General features: G+C 39.7%; 1 protein-coding gene across 1 annotated transcript in view; it reads right to left on the reverse strand.

Annotated features, from left to right (window-relative positions):
- LOC146657283 (uncharacterized) overlaps positions 1-20982 on the reverse strand; it is a 305561-nt gene that overhangs the window by 186632 nt on the left and 97947 nt on the right. Inside the window, exons 6-7 of the mRNA XM_085425263.1 lie at positions 3343-3467; positions 2033-2176 (exon numbers count right to left, since the gene is read on the reverse strand). Of these exons, the coding sequence (XP_085281389.1) occupies positions 2033-2176; positions 3343-3467 (269 nt within the window). The remainder of the gene's footprint in view (positions 1-2032; positions 2177-3342; positions 3468-20982) is intronic.

A 20982-nucleotide genomic window follows, 5' to 3' on the forward strand; every position in this document is an offset into this window, starting at 1 on the left:
GTTTAAAAAGAAAAGGAGGAGGAAATAGTTGGTGGGGTTTGGACAAGTTGTATGCTTGTGGACATTTGTGAGTGTGTATGGCACAAGATGAAGAGGGGGTGAAGGGCATAGTGTCAGGGCTTGTCTGACATGTGGCCTGGTGGGCTGGCTGGATGGTTGGTTTGCTGTCTAGATGGCTGGTTGGGTACAGCCCAGCTCAAGCCTGGCAACTCTCTCTCTCTCTCGCTCTCTCTCTCCCTGGAGTGACGGGCTGAGACATTAAGACAGGCATTTTAATTAACTGTGCCACTCTTCCACCTGCTGCCCTCAATATGCTCCGGCCCTGGCAAGCTGTTTCTCATACCACTGACTCCCTTGCACTCCTTTTGTTCCATCTTCCCCATCTCTCTACTTTTTGACTTACTCCTCTTCTTTCTCTCACTTTCTTTCCAATTTTCAAATCTGACCCCTCATTACTTCGACTTTTCTCTCTCCCAAAGCCTTCTTTCCTATTCGTTGTGTATCCCTCTGCTGTTTGACCCTAATAAATGAAAACTCATACCAATAGATAAGGCGATTCCATCAGGCTCAAATGACAGAGTTAGCCAATTTCTTTTTCTTTCTTTCTTTTTTTAACTTGGAGAGAATTAATTCCTACATGTGTCCTGTTCTACTGGCCCTCTAACTACCCCCTCCCAACCACTGAACACAGATACACGAACACACACTCGCGCACACACACACATTGTACACACTCATGCTCTTCAAATCTATCTGGTAATTCAGTTCTGCCCGACACTCATCAGGCTATTCATTAAGGCCTGATTGGAGATGGATATTTCTTTTTCCTCCTGACAGAATGGAACTAGGGATCAAGCTGGGGACATTACAGGATTTGGAAGAGGGACTGCAACACACAGCCATGTGAGTGTGTGTCTTTTTTACTTGGTCAATCAGTGTGAATGTGAGCTCATAAATGTTTGTATTAATATGTGTAAATGTATGCCTGGCGGTTTAAGAATCTCATTTGGTGCCGTGACTCCTATAGTTTAATCATTTAGATCATAAATTGAGAATTAATTCAAACAGAACGGAGCAACAAATGATCCACTTTTAGCACTCTACTTAAATTGTATTACACTTTTAATGGGGTTAATAATAGACGGCATTACCAACACAGGAAAACGGCACTACAAAGTGTTGTATTAAAAGGATTAATGTTCTCCCTTCAGAATTGAAGCCAGGTCTTGGAGATACAGCTAAAACTAACAAATGGCCCAACTCAGGTTCCATGATGGGGCCTCAGTTGCAGTCATACTACAGTAAGAAGACAGCAACTGGGGCCAATATATCAGCCTGGCAGACACGGCGCATTCATCTGCCGTGTGGGGAGAAGTGACTTTGAAGTTCTCCGCGGTGAGGTGAAAGAGCAGCTGTGGCCTCAACCTCTGTGTTTATGTAGCCGCTCAAGCCCTGGGAGAGCTCTTAATGAACGATGTGGATAAATGGACACCACGGCTAAAAGCACACACTCAAATGTCTGTGTGCGGGCTAAGACACTAAGGCACTGATTTATTAGCCAAACATCGGTATTGGCCAGTATTCTCCATGATGATCGCTATCAGCTTATCTGAAAATGAGTTCATGCTCACCAGAGGCTGTTTGTCTGTTGTTTCCCACTACGTTAGCAGTATTACACATGGGATCGAGTATCAAAAAGTTGTACACATTTGAACTTATGAAGTTGTGATGAAAGGCTGAAAGGCAGTTGCGTATTTATAATGAAGAGTTCTAGGTCTCAGTGGCACAAAATGGGAAATAAATAATGAAAATGTGCAACAAAAGACTCGTATAAGCATTGCTTGAGGTCAGATCGTTATTTAAATTTGTATCAGAACTGCATGTAGAATTTCAGCGTATCCCTTATAATGTCATAGAGGTCATCCACACTGTTAACTTATATGTCCACATGTGCTTTGAACTGAAATATGCATCAACAGCTGGCAGGTGATGGTATGTTTGTAATAGCCTTCAAACATAAGCAGAGACAAACCTGTTAGAAGAAGGCTGTGCCAACATCCACCAGCAATGTCTTTCACTGGCGAATCTGGTAGCGTCACTTCCTCTGGGGACAGGATGTTTCCCTTTGTGCTTCCACATGACCGTCCACATCCCCACTGAAACAATTTCCCATCACCTGCATCATCAGTTAATAAATTGAGTTTAAGTAGTAAACAATTACACTTCCAATTTAAGCCAATAAATATTTGTGGTAAATTATTAATGAAATGAATACAGTTTCAGCGATGATTTGTAAGTTCCCCCCCAAAAGTCCAAACTTTTGAATACTCAGGTCCTTTTATCTTATACAACAGATATGAGATACCAAGTGATAGAACATGTACTGAACCCTGTACGGTTCCTCCATTAAAAGCAAAGCACCCCACCGGAGGGGCCTCCAACCCCCTGCAGCTCATTTTGCATCTCTCTGCAGCACGCATCTCGGAGCATGTTGTCCTTGTTGTGCGGCTGCTGTGTGGGGGTCTCTAGAGATAAATTATGGATGCAACGCAAAAGCTGTAAAATTTGTTGTATCTTCTATTATCTTCATGTTAAAGGCCACAAAAGCTCTTCAGTGAAGTCAGCCATTAAGAAATGACAGGTATTGCTATCAGGCTTCTTTATAGGCTATTACCTGCAATGACAGCAGCTGCTGCTGCACCACTGTACGGCCTATCACATTATTTGCAGCTAAAGTCAGCTACTGTGTCATTTTGCCTCATTTTCTTGACAGTGCTATCATAAATCCATTGGGCTGCAGGGGAAACTGTCGACTACCCCGATTATCTTCATAGCCTGAATGAATTCTGAAATGTATGTAACAGGCAATGACTGCTATGGATCAGGAGCCAGGGCCATATTCTCACTAACTCTCTCCCTCGCTCCCACCACCACCCCAGCCCCCTCCTTCTGTGTAACGCTCTCAGGTGATGTGCTGATGGAGGGCTCGAGTACTTTGACTAAAAGAAGCCAACTCTGAACTGCAATGACAGCTGATGACAACAATGTTAGCCACCCCTTCTTAAAGGTGTTTTCTGCTTGAGCATTTTACTTCCCCTTGCCCAAAGGGAGGGAAAAAGACAAATAAAATTGAAAAATATCACACAAATCTAAATTCTAAGTAGTCGCCAATAGGATCCTTCTATGCATTTTGATGGACAAACTAGGGTCCAGTTCACACATGAAAAATTCAGTCCATTTTTTCAAAACTTAAATATTTTCAATCCTTATTTATTCATTTAAAACATTACTGTGATTAAATGTCATGTAACCCAAGCAGACATACACAGTGCATTACAGTACCTGTCAGTGCAAGATTATGGTTTGCCCCACAGGTGACCTTCGACACATGGTCCACACGCTCCACAAAGCGGGGAACAACTGCATTTTCATTAGAACCGCTGCCAATTTGTCCATAATCATTTTGGCTGTAGGGTGAAAAGCATAAACACGTAATTAGGAATATAATTAATTACCTGCAGGCATCATCTCTTTTATCACATTTTAAACTCCGTAGAACACAATTTCAAAGCATGGAAATATCGTACATCTTTCGATTTCTATAGGGAAAAAAAAAAAATTAATGAAAGCATAGCAGCAAGCAGGTTCCACTGGGGACTGTGCAACATATGTGTTGCCTCCCATTTCTATGGATCCTCTTTGTGACAATAACAAGACACAGCCCTATCAGAAGTGAAACACCTCACTAACTAATTAGACTCTCAGGCTGCAGTCTGACAAAATAAAAAAGAGAAAAGTGCTTGAAGGGAGACTTGCTCTCCCGCAATTTGCATCTGCCACTTTTTACTGCATCTGTTCCAAGTGCCATTCAACGTTTTCTTCCTCCTTTTGTTGGAAAGTGTTGAGCCCCAGCTATTTAAGCTCACCTCCTACCTACCCGGAGCTTTGTTCCTGCTCCTTTGCAGACCAGTAATGAGCCAACCGCCACAAAATTGCTAGGAAATTAATGACTCATTACGGACGGGGCCTAGACCGCTCCACAGCCTCTTGCCTCTTTTCCCCCGCTCCACCCACATGCCCACATGTAATCCTCTGTCTCTCCCCCCTTTTCTCTCTCTTTCCCTCATCCCTTCAACCCATACAGAAAGACCCCAACACCTCCCTATCAATTAGAGCCTATTACAGGGCTCCCATGCTAGCAGGGTAAAGAAAGACGGCCTTCACAGCTCAAGAGTGTGTGCAGGAGAGATTGGGAGAGTTGAATGAGGAGCCTTAAGGTGCTCCTTTCACACCCTTGCCCTTATCCATTATGCCAGCGTGTAAAGCCCCCTTGGAGAAACGTGTAGCCCCAAAAAGACTTGGGGATGAAAATAAGTCAAGGGAGGAATTCTTGGTCACACCTTTTCCCTTTTCCGTCTCCTTCAGTGTCAAATTATATCATAACTAGTCCTCAAGCAAAGCAACATGGTCACTGTGCTCCTCCTTTAAATGGAGTGTTAGAAAAAGATGGTAAGCTCTGAATGGCACGTATTAATCATACCATCTGTGTCTGTATTGATAGACAGACCAGCTGAGACAGATATTTAGCAGATGAAGCAAATGGCGGACAAGCACGTACACATGAAAATTCATGTGGTTATTGATTTCTTTTAGTTTCACTCTTTCAGTGCATTCCACTAGGTAATAACTACTTATTCGTGGGATTGTTTGTCTTTGTTCAGAGGGACTAAAAAATATGATTCTACTTCTCTAGCATTTTTGAATATCTTTTCTCTTTTTCTGCACGATAGAATATGTATCAGCTTTTCATTCAAGCATTCTGTGCTCACTGGTTTTTTGAAGCTAAGGTGCATTTCAAGGCAATCCCTCTGAGAGTGAATGGGTGAGATCACATGGGCTTGAGGTGGTTTAGAATGGCAAATCCTGCTGAAAGTGTCATCTCCAGTCGGAGGCATCAATTTGGTGTGTGAAACAGAGGCCCAGGAGAGCCCGATAGCCTGCGAGATTCCTGAAAGGAGCAAAGGGGCCTGGGGATCAGCTCATACACACCTGGATTAGACAGGAATTTCACAAAGCGCCTCGAATACATGAAGGAAAAGTGTAAAAGGAGGAAAAGTGGAAGAAACACGATAGACAACTTGGGATAAAGTGCAGAGAGAATTTGAAAGGAAAGCCACTTATTTAATATCACTTTTACAGTATATGGTGACCCTCTGTATTTTATACAGTAAATTAATTTCTTTGTTTTACAGAAATTAGTGAAAACAACATAAAAAAATTATATATACATATATATGTATATATACACACACACACACACACACACACACACACACACATATATATATATATATATATATATATATATATATATATACATACATACACACACACACACGTGTATATATATATATTTGAAGAAGAAAATCCAAGATCAAACATTAACATGCACTTCTAAAGCCAACTGAGTGAAAAGAGACAACTTTTTGTCCTCTTTGACTTTGACACTATTGTATACAATAGTTATTTATCATCATATGAAGAATACACAGAAAAAGGAGTTGATCAATGACCTCCATCTGGGGACGACTGTCAAAGCTCATAAATATGTTTAATAGGGAGATATTAAAACATTGACATGCACAAATTAAACCTAAATTACTGGTAGCACTATTTCTGGCCAAACATTTCGGTAACTGTAAAGCGGTGCACATAGGCAGCAGTATTATCTCTAATATAAAGCCTCAATTAGCTTAAGTGAGAGCAAAATGGCTGATAATTATTGCACCAGCTCATTAGACTTGTTCTGACACTAAAACCACTTAAATCACCACACAGACATAAACACCAGCACAGAGGCAAACGCACACATGCAGATGTTAGCGTTTATTCCCATCGTAATGAGGCAGATACTGTGCAGGTTGGGTTTTTACATGTTTAGTGGAAAAACTAAACACTTCAAACTTGACTTAATAGGGTCTCACCATTACATAAGCTAATTAGAAATCGGTACATGGATGGCAATTTTACTAAACGATAATAAAAAAGTAAAAACAAATGGCAAAGGAGCGTCAGGGCGTGTGCCGTTGTGCACTTCAGGTTTAGTTAAAGACATTTTTTTAACTTCATAAGCGAGACCAAGTTAGAGCAAAGAATTTTTAGTCTTGAGCAAATACAATGTGATCATTTAGAAGTCAATAACAAAGTCACTCAAGTCAAAAGACATATTACGGAAATATGATCTATAAAATAGCGACGAACACAAAGGCAAGGTATTTGCTGTACCAGCAATAGATCTTGGCTAATAATGATGCAGGCTCCTATAGAATAAAATCCTTGGGGCCAGTCATGAAAGTTTAAGATTCAATGCGGTAAAATACAATGTGCTGTAAAATATTAATGTGTGTGGTAAAATTATGCTGGGGGTAATATTTTAGATTGCCTCTGTCTGTAAAAAAGACGTATCTGTATTTATTTACAAGCAGGGATAGTGGATGGGGGGCTTTGTTTGAAGCCATGTTTATGAATATTGACTCTGGCTCCTTGGTAAGTGGCTATAAATCTGCAAGAGGATCTTTGTAAAGTTCCCTTGGAGGACATAACTTCAGGTCTAACCGTCTCCTTCCTTCACTTGACTTTTAAACATTTGGATATAGCCTGGCCAACTACATTTAGAGCTGCTTCTAAATTATGAAAGCTTCCACTTTGATAGTCCAAGTGCTAACCAATCAAAGTTGATAAATTGCGGCAATAGATTTATCTAGGACAGAAACACAGGTGCGTTTGGCCCTTGATCTGGAGTGTTTATGAGTTTGGGAATTAAAAAAATAAAAAATGGATCTCTGCATATCTAGCTATGTTCCAAACACTGACTTAGATGCCTTTAAAGCTTTGAGATTCCCACCATCTACCCACACTTCCTGAAATATACTTACGCCAGATACTGACATGTATGCATGTATCATCTGACTTTACAGCCAGATCTTTCAGTGCTAGTCTCTGATGAAAAGTGTGAACAACTTGAAGAGCGTGACCTGTGCTGATAGGAGGAGCATTACTCCTGTGATCAAAAAGATCATACAAGTAAAGATCATACATCACGTCGCTCATATCACCCGAGGCTATTGAGACCAGCTGGAAAAGTTCTATAGGTCCGCACTGTAAGAACCTTTTGCAAATGACTCATTTACACCTTCGTTTTTCTTCTTTACCTCATGTTTGACATGTTTATCTATTTATTTTCTTTCAAAGTTCCAAAGTTCAGATCACAGAGGTGATTGCATTAGCAATATTGCAGCCGCTGGCTGGCCTGGAGATGATGGACACAGAGGTCCGTATCCTCCGGCTACCATGATTACATAGGAGCAAGGATTAAGAGAACTGATTTCTTTCCCGGTTGAGTTCAAAGGGCTCAATCAAAGTGTTTCACTGTTGAACCCATGCCCCTTGCTTTCGATGCATAATTAACTGACAAGTGGTGATAAGGTTAAGCCTTGCAAAAAAACAATTTTTGCTTTTATTCTGCCGGGTGATGAATGCAACAACAGTTGATGTCACTGTGCACTAAATAATGACTGGAAAGCTTCATTGATTCAACCATCTAATTCCAAGAAAACAGCTTCGTCCTGCATTAAATTGGAGAAAACTGACATCCCTCTATTAAAGCCCCATTTCTCTCTGTCAGTCGCCTCCATTTCTTTCTCCACTTTTTTTCTCCTCCATTTCCATTTCTTTCTCACTTTGTGCCTCCTGCTTCCACAAGGCTTATCCTCAAGGCCTATCCGTTTATGTAGAACCTCAACTATCTCTCTCTTGCCATTCTGTCCCTGACGCTAGCTGACACTAGGTATCAGTTCACACCCCGAACACACAAAGAGAGGTGCTAAACAAGGACTTCAGGACATGTCACAGCACACTTAAAGGGCTTCACAGTAATACAGAAGGAGTCCACATGTGACACAGTGAACATAACACATTCACTCAAGAGAATGCCGCACAATGCACACAAGCTACATGTTTATTTTGTTTTAGCATAAAACAGTGGTATATTTAATTAATTAGTGTATGACCTAAAAATTGATCATACGTAAGAGAAACAAAATGAGTTTTAAACACAATTAGAAACATGTGGCTGAGTAAATCTGCATTATTAACGTTCCATTTTAGTGAATAACATTTAAATTCTGTATCTAGAGCTTAATGATCATAATTATAAGCCTCTGTTGCTACTTGTGGGTTTTTTTCCACGAGACCACGTGTTTGCAGTTATGCAAGATATAGTGTGCTTCTGAGATCTAATGAAATTAGGCGATGTGCAGTGCCTAATCAGTCTTGATTACCTGTTGAATGTTACAAACAAGCATCCCCTGGCTCTTGAAGATATGAGGGTTGAGGTGTACTAATTACAAGTGAAGCAGAAATGACACACAAGCAGCGGAAGGATATAAAATTGTTAATAAATATGATACAAAATGTCCCATCGCCTAAACAGACAACCCACTTCTATTTCTTTTGTACATTTCTAAGATTAAGATTCTTTAGTTTCACACCTGATGAGTAAAGCGGTGGGTTTCCTTGAATGTCCAACCCACAAGAAAAGCAATCAATTCTGATTTTTACCATTTTAAAAAAATGTACCTACCCTGAGAGCTGAACACACCCCAAGATACTGTAGAGGATGTTTCCACTGAAGAACCCGAAAAGTTGATGTTCAGGTTGCAATCCAAACGCTTTCGGGTACATTTCTAATCACATGAAAAGATTTCCCCATCTCTACAAAAGCCTAAAGCTTAAAAGCTTTCTAGACATGAACCACTTTTTCCCTAAAGTTAGTGCAATCACCCAATGTATGCATATTTTTTTCCCTCCTCTCACTTCCTGTTTTGTGACTGAAAATAATGTGGAGCCCACACCACTTTAAACCAGTATTTACAGTTACGATCTGCCTGTTGTTTTCCAATGAGCCAAGCAGTGCTTTGCCTTTTAAGAAAAAAAAAATTCATTTAGCTGTAAGGCAGTGTGTGATAAGACAGAACGAAGACTTCCCTCATAACGAGGCGCATGCCAAGTCTGACATAATCCAATCTGGTCCATTTTCATCTGCTTTTGTCTTGTGTTTTTTGCTTCTCTTTTGGACTTTCCTTTGGTTCCAACGATGGCTCAAAAACCTGAAATGACACAATTCGGTCGCACTTGTATGGTGGTAAGGCTGCAATCCAAACGGCTTTTCTGCAGAAAAATCCTTGAAGACCCACACACATTTAAATCTGGCCCTGGGGGCAACAGGCTCTAAACCACTGAGATAAAAAAAAACATCCAGGCCAGAAAGCAAAAATATACATTTTAAGGAAGGGCTTACCATAGCAACAAAAAGGCATGTCAAACTTGTGGAAAGGAGGCATTCTGACTGAGGAGTAAACACAGACCAGTGTGCCTGTAGGAAAGCCTAGGCAAAGCTCTTCGCATATCAAAAGGCCCAGCCTCACACATGTATGCAGCAGAAAGAAAGACAATGGCGGTAATAACACAGGATGCGTTAGGGTCCGGAAAAGACGGTTAAACGGTCATTTGTGTGAAGAGGCATAACGGGGCCTAATAGAGACGGTGCAGTAGGCAGGGTCTTGTAGAAAGAGACAAACAGTGTGTACTTAAAAACAGTATTTCGCCTCTACAAGAAGCATTCCCTCTGTTCAATTAATCTGCAACAAGTCGAAAACATCTACTTATGTGCCAGTTATCACACTAACTTGGACTTTGACATTATTTTCAAAACCTTAACTAATAGATTGAATAGGTTAATTTCCGATTGATTAATACTCATCGACCAGACAATTTATTAGGCACAACCTGCAAGTAATTCTTAATGGCACATATTCAACAAGTTGCTGAACACCTTCCTCAGAGATTTTGGTCCACATTGACATAACAGCATGCTGCTACTCCACCACATCCTAAAGATGCTGTATTGGATTGAGATCTGGAGACTGTGGAGGCCATTTAAGTACAGTGCAAATTCTTACCCTACCACCCAAATTTTACAGCAAAAATCGAGACTCATCAGACCAGGCAACATTTTCCAATCTTCTATTGTCCATTTTTGGTGAGCCTGTGCAAACTGTAGCCTCAGTTTTCTGCTCTCAGCTGACAGAGGTGGGACCTGGTGAAGTCTTCTGCTGCTGTAGCCCATTTGCTTCAAGCCTCGACGTGTTATGCGTTCAGAGATGTATTTTGAGTTACTCTTGCCTTCCTATCAGCTTGGACATTCTCCTCTAACCTCTGGCACTGACACGGTTGATATTTTCTCACTGGATATTTTCTCTTTTTCAGACCACTCTCTGTAAAGCTTAGACATGGTTGTGTAGGAAAACCACCGTAAATCAGAAGCTTTAGAAATGGTCAGACCAGCCCATCTGGGACTATGCCATATTAAAAGTCACTTGAATTACCTTCTGTTCATCCTCTTGAGTCTTTCATTAATAGGCCAAAAATCCTATATCTCAAATCACAAGAAAACAAAATTGTCACAAATATTATATTGATAAGGTCATCCACTCTCTGCCAGGATTTTTGTCCTGGCGATAGAGCCACTGGCAGGAGTAGTGCAGTGAGACAAAACCCAGACACAGACACAGAAGGTGTCCAATTGGGTCAGTTACCTCAAAAATAAATCTTTTGCTGAAAATCTAATTCCATTTTTTACACAGCCAACCCAATTTTTATTCAGGTTACTAGCTGTTTGAACAACTTTAAGGTATGAGGTAAAAAAAAAAAAAACTATGAAAAGAGGGAAACAGGGTTTATAGATGTGGTTGACCAGCTGGATAAAAATCCAAATATTAAAAGCGCAAATCTGCATTCATTCGTATTTGACTGAGGCAGGTGTATACAGATGTTCTTTTGTAGCTATTTTAATAATTTCCTGTCCTTTCTCCAATAATGTCTTTAAGTCCTAATTAAAACATAAGTGAATTAATCTGCAATTTTCTGCAATTCACTTTAATGCACTGGAATACAAAAAGCCTAAATTCAAAATAAACTATAAATTCCTAAATGAATAAAAGCTAAAAACTTCAAATGAGTTAGAATTTTGAACTGCTTCCCTGGTTTCAAACTCATTCATTTTTGTAAATGACATTAGTTGGTTGAAACACGGTCTGTTGCTAACATATGGTTTATAGGCATTACAACATTTTGTTCTCCAGCATTAAATACACAGTACATTATTTAAGAAGACTATAGCCTTTGTTTAGGAGACTTAAAGTCCTGATGGAAGACTAGGCAGTTTCATGCCACTGATGTCTTGCGATTATGTTGCAATGGTGTTTAAAAAGTTGGCATTTTACTTCAATTCAATTTAATTTAATTTAATTTAATTTAAATTACACCAAATCAAAACAACAGTCACTTAAATGCACTTTATGTTGTAAGGCAAAGACCCCACAATAAATAGAGAGAGACAGCAAACCCCAATGATCAGAATATTCAGTATGAGCAAGTACTTGGCGACAACGGGAAGGAAAAACATGGTTTTAACAGGAAGAAAACTCCACCAAAACCATACTCAGGGAGAGGGAGCCAACTGACAGGTTCCATCTTGGGACCCCTCTGTTTAACATTTACATGCTCCCACTGGCACAGATTATAAAGAACAACAAAATAAACTACCACAGCTATGCAGATGACACACAAATATATATATCACAATGTCACCAGGAGACCAAGGCCCTGTACAGGCTCTTGGTAAATGCATTGAGGAAATTAATGACTGGTTGTGCCACAATTTTCTCCAGCTAAACAAAAACAAAACTGAGGTAATAGTCTTTGGCGCCAAAGAAAAACGATTACAGGTCACCAGAGAACTTCAATCTATACATCTAAAAACCACAAACCAGGCGAGAAATTTGGGTGTAGTGATGGATGCAGACCTAAACTTAGAAAAACACATTAAGACAATAACAAAATCAGCTTACTATCACCTCAAGAATATATCAAGGATAAAAGATCTGATGTCTCAACAGGACCTGGAAAAACTAGTCCATGCATTCATCTTTAGTAGGCTTGACTACTGTAACAGCATCTTTACAGGTCTACCTAAAAAATCAGTCAGACAACTACAGCTCATTCAGAACTCTGCTGCTCGAGTCCTCACTAAGACCAAAAAAGTGGACCACATCAGTCCAGCTCTGAGGTCTTTACACTGGCTGCCTGTCCGTCAGAGGATAGACTTTAAAGTTCTGATGCTGGTCTATTAAGCTCTGAATGGTTTAGGACCAAAATACATCAGTGACCTCCTGACCCAGTATGAACCTTCCAGATCCCTCAGGTCATCTGGATCCGGTCTTTTATCAGTTCCCAGAGTCAGAACCAGACACGGAGAAGCTGCATTCAGCTTTTATGCTCCTCATATCTGGAACAAACTCCCAGAAAGCCTCAGATCATCTGAAACACTCAGTTTATTTAAATCCAGGTTGAAGACTCACCTGTTCTCAGCTGCATTTGAATAAAGCACCAAATCCACACTTTTAAGCTTAAATTTCAAAACTAACATTTTAACTACTGATTTTATCTACTGTTCTGATTTTATCTGTTTTGATTTTATATACTGTTTTGTTTGTTTGTTTGTTAATTAGTTAGTTAGTTTGTTTGCTTGTTTTAATCAATTGTAAATCATGCTTTTTATTTGTTTTTGTTTCTAATGTCTCTGTAAAGCACTTTGAATCACCTTGTTGTTGAATTGTGCTATACAAATAAACTTGCCTTGCCTTGCCTTGCCTTGACATGAGAGAACAGAGGACACACTGTGGGGGGGAAAGAAACATTTTGACAGCTGCATTAAGAAACTTGCAAAAAAGTAAAATTAGCCTTAAATTGAATTGAAATAATCAAAAAGCCTATGGCATAAATTCCAGCAGCTTTTTTTCAAGAAAAAGTTAAACCACAAGTTAAATTTCTTGTTTGATAAGATAAAATAGACTTCATTCATCACAAAGTCTGCAAATTCCTCCGTTACAGAAGTTAAAAAAAATATTAAAAAGTTAAAATATGCACAGGACCCAAGACATGGATGAAAAGAGGAGCTTTAATTTATTTCTGGAATTTATATACAAATGAATTCACAATTTGTCACCTTTCACCACTACAGGTTTTCTTCATAAGTTTCATCAGCTGCAATATACTCAAGATACTAAATATTATGCGCCACATCGACTAAAATATGGTTAAATTTATGGTTGAATTTGAATTCATGGAAACATTTATCAACAGTAGATTCAATATAAACTTTGAACTAGTTCCAAAGCAGCCCAAATATACTACATGAACTGAGTGAGTTATCTCACGGAAAGGTAGGTCATTTTTTTGTGTTAGTATTATTACAACTGTTATTATAATGTCATTTATCTTTTGTATTCATGCATATTTTTTATACTTTTTTTGCGCAACTTCAGGTTATAGATGGAACTGGCAAGAGGAACTCCCCAACATAAATCATTAAAAGAGTAACTACAGACAGGGAAGATGGAACAAAACCACAAAAGTACTGGGTATTTTATGAAACTGTTAAAGAAATACTATCCGGTAAATCTCATACTATTTTGCCTCAAATCAAAGAGAGGGACGAGGAATCCGGCACCCTGCCGCTCTGGGGCATACGGTGGCACCTTCATAGCGAGCCGTCGATATGCAACGAGGATATCTTCAATCTTCAATTACATGTGACGACAGCAAAAACAAATTCAACAGGGAGGTGAAAGAAGGGGAAAAAAGACAGAATGGGATTCACACAAATAAAATCCGTGCCACATTCTCCTTTTCTATTCGCACTCATGCCGTGAATGCTTATATTTCAAGTGTAAACACAATCAGTGCTGTGTAGGAATGATGAAAAGCCGTTACTCTTATTATAGGAGAAAATAACAAGCACTCATGAAGGGATTGATTGTTTTCAAATCGTAGATCTTTGTAAGAGGAGTGTAAAGTAGAGCTAAGTCTCCATTATAGGACGCTGCTGCTACATTGCTTTTGATTTTCTGTCAACATCCCTCTTACCAACTAGGCACTGTATTTACTAAATGCATCGGGGCCAAGAAATGGATTGAAAATATTGTTCGTCTTCTGCAATCCAAATTGTGTCAACCAGTTGGAGGTATTGCAGGTCTTTTATTCCGTGTGTCTCACTCTGCCAATGTTTATAGATACTGTAGGACTCTTCTGAATAGCTGACAGCACAATATGGGTGTAGTTGTTGTAAGAAAACCAAACATAAATTAACCGTGAACCATGCGAGCAGGCAACTTACTCCTGCAAAGCTCTTTTTTCCAATGCAGGGATTATACACAGAAAAGGAGACCTGAACCAAGTGAAAATGGTTCCCCCAAACATGTCCCCATACAAATCAACGCCTGTTTAATAAACCGGCGTGCTTTACAGGTTTTACACCCAAACACTGTTTTATGATGGTAATGATTATTGAAACGTTTTCAACAAATTAAGCACATTAAATACAACTTTGAAAAGGCATAGAGTATGATAATGTTCACATTCGTTTAACACGGCATTATATTTTAATACCTTGTTTCGTGTTTTCTTGAAGTCACACACTTTATTTAGAGGATTGTAATTCAAGCACAAGCAAGACCAGCATCCAATCCTGTGCTATGTCAATGAATTTGACAGTTACCGCTTAACATTTCATATCCTCAAACATCACCACACGAGTCAAAAACCTAACGATTTGCTCCCAGTAATTAAGTGCATACACTTACCTGCATGCCACACAAACACAAAGCTCGTGCCCTTCTCTGGTTGCCACACTGTCCTACAACAGTGCCTATTATAAGTCAGCTGCTGCCCCCCTCACCCTTCCCCTCTCCCTCAGAGTCATGGCCCTTCTGTCCCCTCTAAGTACCCCAATAAATTCAAATGTAATGCTCCTAAATGAGATCACTTACATGTGCCATTTCTCTTCAACTATATTTATCATCTAACACTTTGGCCTTCATTAACAAATAGCACTCAAGGAGGTGGCAGTGGTGGGTGATTCCTCATCTCTGCTGTGGGGGAAAGCGAGGGAGGGAGAAGGCCGTCACCAAAGGACACCAAGCAAAATGGGGGTGGAGTGGGGGGGGGGGGGGGGGGGGGGGGGGTCACACTTCACATTATGACGTAAGCCCAAGTACAAAGTGTTTCACGAGGTCACCTAAATTACTGGCAAGCCAAATTGGAATACTTTGAGTTACATTAACAAAGGCAAGGACGTACCATAACATATTTGTGTGGCATTTAATATTTTGACATTCAAATCCTTTTGCTTGCACGATTTAAAAATATGAAGCACAAAAACCGTTGCAGCCACCCGGGATGCCAAGGATACAAGGATGACTCATCTCTGTTCACCAAAACATGTCACAATCATAATTTTAACCTGAAGCAGTATTGTATTACATGCAAGGCAGTGGGGTGCATCTATGGCATTACTCCTGCAATATTACACACAGTGCATTACTTAAGGTTACGCCTACCTATTGTTTAATTTATATCCCAACTATCCTTCCTGTACTGACACCGTCTCCACATCTGCACTGGAAGAGAAAACATTCAGTTTAGCTATTAATTATCATAACAGTGGAAAGATGCACAAAGCAAGGGTAACCCCCTTTTTATTTCCTTTAATAAACATTTTAAAACAGCTTCATTATAATAATGTATTTTGATTAACGATGTTTACCACAGTGCTGGTAGTGAAAATTGCTTTCCCATAAATTAAACCAATAAAAGTTAGTTGATGAATTATTGCCTAAATGTAAAGTGTTACAGTCTAATTCATTCACAGCAGCACTACTCTGTAAAGTATCTACAAAATATACATATTCAAGAAATAATCAACATAATTAATTCGTTTCAGGTTCCAACAACTATCTTGATAATATTTTTTTGGTTTTCTTTCATTTTCAAAATATCAATTATGAATAGGAATAACAAAGAAATACTAATGTTAAGAGTTTTTGTAATGCTGCAATATCATATTATCCAGTTACTTTAGAATATGTTAAAGGAACTTAGAATTACATAGTTAAGGTCTCAGAGAATCGGCATACTAATAATTATTCAAGTGAACCACTTGAAGTATACTTAGAGTAAATTAAATGAGCAGATTCAGTTAATCTGCATTATGCTGATACAAAATTAATTTTACATGCATGTGTCTAATATATATACATATAAACCATGCATGCAATTATAATTCAATTCACAAACTTCTTTTTTGGTTTTGTTATGTTTTGCTGATTAAGAAACACTGTTTTGATCTAATACCCTCTATACCACATAAGAGTATATTTAAATCAAGATGAAATATAAATGTTACAACTTGCTGTGAAAAGAAACTATTTTTTTAAAAAAAGTAATTTATGCAGCATCTTCATGGACGTCACAGTAAAGACGCTGAGGGCAAAACAACACAAAGGCGTGTTGAGAGGTTAGAAAAGTGAAAATTGGTTTATGTCAGAGTGCCAATTAAGAAGTCATACTCACAAAGCTCAGACGGCTTAGACTTAAATGGAAAGAAGAAAAAGAATCCACAGGCATAAAACATGTCAGGTAAAATCAAAGAGAAAATATAATTTCCCATGAAGAAATCAATTTGTATTCCTGTAGCTGATGTTTTGGCTTTTTCTTTTTCTTTTTTTTTTTTAAACTGGGCGACATTATAGAAGGAAATGCATTTTTATCACAGCCACTTTCAGTTCTTTTCTGATAACTACCATGCTGATTTCAAACAGTGCTTTGTGAGCCTCTTGTATTTAACAGAGCAAAAGGCTGTGTACCCTCAAGGTAAATTTACTATCTCTCTCAAAAAAAGCAAAAGCAAAAAAAAAAAAAAAAAAAAAGGGAGGAAAAGCTTTGTGGGGCAAGTCAAACATTTTAACATCTCTGTGTTTCATCTAAATCACTGACAACAAAATAGCCTCTAGCGTGAGTGTCTCTCTTTCCCTCAAAGTTAACTATGACATCTGGCATGGGCTCTGAACACCATGACAACAGACACCACGACTATAGACACCACGTCAGCATACAACTGTAGTGCAAGAAAAGAGGCAGTGAAGAAGGGAAGGATAGAAACACAGCTTGCTAATGGGGAGAATGCAATGTAAAGAGATCACTAACTGCCATTATTTACACAACTCCCCATAACAAGTGGATTATGCAGATCCTAGCTATTGTCAAGACAAATGTCATCTTAAGGCTTCCGCTTTTTTTCCACAGTTTCTAAACCTACGAGGAGCATATGGCAGTGACATGAAATGTACAGTAAAATAGAAAATGCACGCTAGGCTAATAACCAATGAAGCCCACTTGATTAACAGTGAATATCAGTATGAATAATTCATTTAAGCGTAAAGTATCAAGAGAAGACGGTACATCAGCCCCTCTGTGTGCCCTGGGGCTATTGTCATGGTGGGCATGATGGGAGGGGACTGTAACGCAAATGTTTTCATCTAAATATCCTAATTCTGTAATTTAATGAAACTCTAATCATGATGAGAGGTTTGAAACACTGTGCTGAGGAAAACTACAGGCGAGGGATGACAGAGTGACAAAAAGAGAGAGAAAAAGCAGGGAGGGGGGAGGGTTGGGGGAAAGTCTTGTTTTTGGTAAAGTGGGGAACACTGTGGCAGGTAATACTCTGGATACTGCCACTCACTTTCGCAATCAGGCAGAAATTATAATTTTAATAGACATTCAATTAGATTCATTATTTCACATTTCTTCCTTGTGTCGGTCAAGACCCCTCTCCATTCAGATTTATCTCCGAAACACATTTTTGTTCATGGGGAAATGATGGATTGACAATGCAAAGGGAAGAGTGAAGTCAATTTTGCCTGATGTCACTGACAGCTTAGCATGTAATTACTGTCACATATGCACAATAGCAGTACCTAGAGAAGAGCAAGGACAATCAATTTAGCTTTCAAGCCTGCAACTTCAGTATTACTACATAACTTTATTTGAAATAGCACGAGTGGAGATGGTTTAAATGTTAATATATATAAATGTATGAGGTGTTGTAGACCATGTCCCCCCCCCCCAAAAAAAAAAATAAATAAAAAATAAATCTACCTCTATGGCCTCGAATGGATTGTCCAGCAGCACCCTCTTGTGGAGCGTAACTAAAATGCAATCAATATTCAGTATTGCAGCCTCTCTCTCGCTTCTCTTCTCCTCTCTGCATCCTGCTGCAGTACTCCTCCTCCGGCTGCATCTTCCCTCCAGCCTCTTCCTGTCGGAGATGCTCGGCTACTTCCCCTTTTCTTTCACACTGCATCTCCGCCTGAATTTCTCGCTCGGGCTTGGACGCGATCTCAGTGACCTCTTAGTCAAATATTTAGATGGTCGATTTCAACCCCTTTAAGGAACTGCCTCACAACCTCTCGCCATAAAGAAATCGATGGGACGAGTTCAAATGCCAGAGAAAATGTTCAAACATAAACAGGTTCATTGGGAGGCTATGGAGGGGTGGGGGGTATTGGCAGAGGTAGAAGTGCTAGTGGGAGGGGGGGGGGGGTTGGCGGCAGCAAAGGGGGAGTCTGATGCTAATGTATGCACAGCCATAGAGTAGCTATGCATATGCATATGGGTAGAAAGGGATTACACACTGGGATGATCTGAGAAACTGAGAAGGTTTAAAAAGAGGGTGAACACTCGGGACACAATGAGGCAAGGCGGGACAGTTATGTTTACCATGAGAGGAGAGGAGAGGAAAGGAGAGGATTTGGTACATCATGGTAAAAATGGTCTTCGTCTTGTGCTAAACAGAGTGACCTCTAGTCAGGGCCTTGGGGGAAGAGGGTATGGAGGGGGTAGAGTAGTTAGAGCAGCCTACTCTCAGTGTTCCCTTCAGGGAGCAACACTGCACCAAAAAGCATTGGACAAACCAGGGCATTAATATCCTCACACTAACCCCCTGACAATACCGCATTATGTATGTACGCCTCTGTGCATTACACACCTTGAACTAGAAACAATCGCGCCCTTTTCTTTCTTTCCCTTCAGCACTTGAACCACAGCCAAGAAATTCAATGAGCGCATTTTATTATATATTTTTTATTTCATGGGCAAAAAAGAGAAGCGGAAGTGCATACGCTCACAAATACACACACATACACACTGCTGAAAACCTTCACTGTGTTCTTTACATAATCAGTTACCTTGTGACACCTACCTTTGCTGCAAATGACTGTTTGCCTTTTATTCAGCTCAGTGTTTTCTCTCTATCTCTCCCTTCCAGCCATGTGTATCATCTCTAATTACAATTCACACCGATTCCAGCCCGCCATGCTAAAACGCAGCCTACAGAATAAAATAAAAAAGCGGCTTGTAAGGTGCAAAGGGGCACATGAAAAACCAAAACCGAGTCTGAAGGGAGAAGGTAAAAAGAAAAAAGAAAAAAAAATCAAAACACAAGTTCTGGGTGTGGGGTAACAGCATCAGCACAGTATTATGATGTTTCTAAATGGGGAGCGTGTCTCTTGACACGGGTCCCTGTCCAGATATCGATTGCTCCTGTGGCTGCAACACTAACAGCAGTGGAGAGCCATTGAACTTAAAAGCAAATAGTCCTTCTCCCCCGCTCAGCGTTCATTCGCAAGCGATCGATACAGGTTGGCCCAGCACGGCTAACACCTCTATCTCGTATAATGGCCTTCCTCCTATAGTTACTGACCAGGAAGCGATGCAGACAGGCAGGAACGGGGTGGGTAAAGTGGAGAAAAGTGAACGTAAAGGCATACGCATGAACTAATTTAAAATTCAAAACAGCTACATAGATATCCAGTTATGTCAGCTAAACTAAAATTGTGGACACAAGAAATTAACTCAAGTCTCAAAGTTCCTACTTAAAAAAGCTTTAAAATTTTTAAATTAAAGGATAGGAAATCTATTTATAAACATCTAAATGTTTAAATACCTCCAACTGTTGTAACGCAAAGATTAGTAGTAGGACTAAGACATTATTATATTTGATAAGCAGCTCGCAGAGCAGTAAAACCACTGGTGCTTGGACTCTCCCTGCCTAGTTTCCTTTAACGGTCTTCCATTTATTTGCCTGCTTAATAGGTAGAGGTGGGCTGGGCGTCTGTTTGATCGCCATTAGCCCTGTATTAGCCACCATGACCCTAATGTTCCCCACTCCATTACTCTGCGGCAGGAGATGGAGGTGGAGATGATGACCCTGGGAAGAGAGTAAGGCCGAGAGGTTCAGCATGGCTGGGCAGAGATCAAGTGTGAACGAGGAGAAACGCCCATCACCCATTCTTGATCACCCTGGAACCTCTTGGGACCTCAAAGGGGATACACCCTGTATTCACCTCGGCCTTGTCCGAAACACAGCAACACATGATATGAAGTACCGTCATCATGTATGACATGTTATCACAATAAAGGTATTATCTTCACATATGTCCAATTTTAAAATGTTCTAATTTCAGCAAGAAATACCTGCTGCTCAAACAACCAGCAAATCATGTTTTATAAATGAATGAATAAATGTTAGTTTTTGGATGTGTTGGTTTGGGTTTTTTTTGAAAATACCATTTTATGAGCCAGACAATACCAAAGCAAATCCAATCTATTCTCTTTTTCTGGTTGCCATCCCAATACTGTATAGAGATTTTGAAATTAAGTGCTTTTGGACCAGGCAGAGACTGTGCAAAGGTTTCTCCATCCTACTCTATTCTTTTTAAGGGTATTACTGTAAAACAGGCAACTGGATAACGGCAAGGTTCAAAGCAATATGCAAAAAGAATGCAGTTTTTCCAGCTGAAATCATCTGATCCCTTCCATGCCTGAATCAGCTTCAGCTGTAAGCCATCGCTGAGTAGGGACACAAAGGGAAAAAGGAAATGAAAGAAACAGAGGAAAAGAGAGACTGTATGAAAGAAGACAAACGGGGGGGGGGGGGGGATTTGAGGGACTGCGGCACTGTAC

This window comes from Rhamphochromis longiceps, linkage group LG12 (genome assembly GCF_057381845.1).
Source record: "Rhamphochromis longiceps isolate RC_006_pf linkage group LG12, R_longiceps_female_GT1.1, whole genome shotgun sequence".
Classification (NCBI taxonomy): Eukaryota; Metazoa; Chordata; class Actinopteri; order Cichliformes; family Cichlidae; genus Rhamphochromis; species Rhamphochromis longiceps.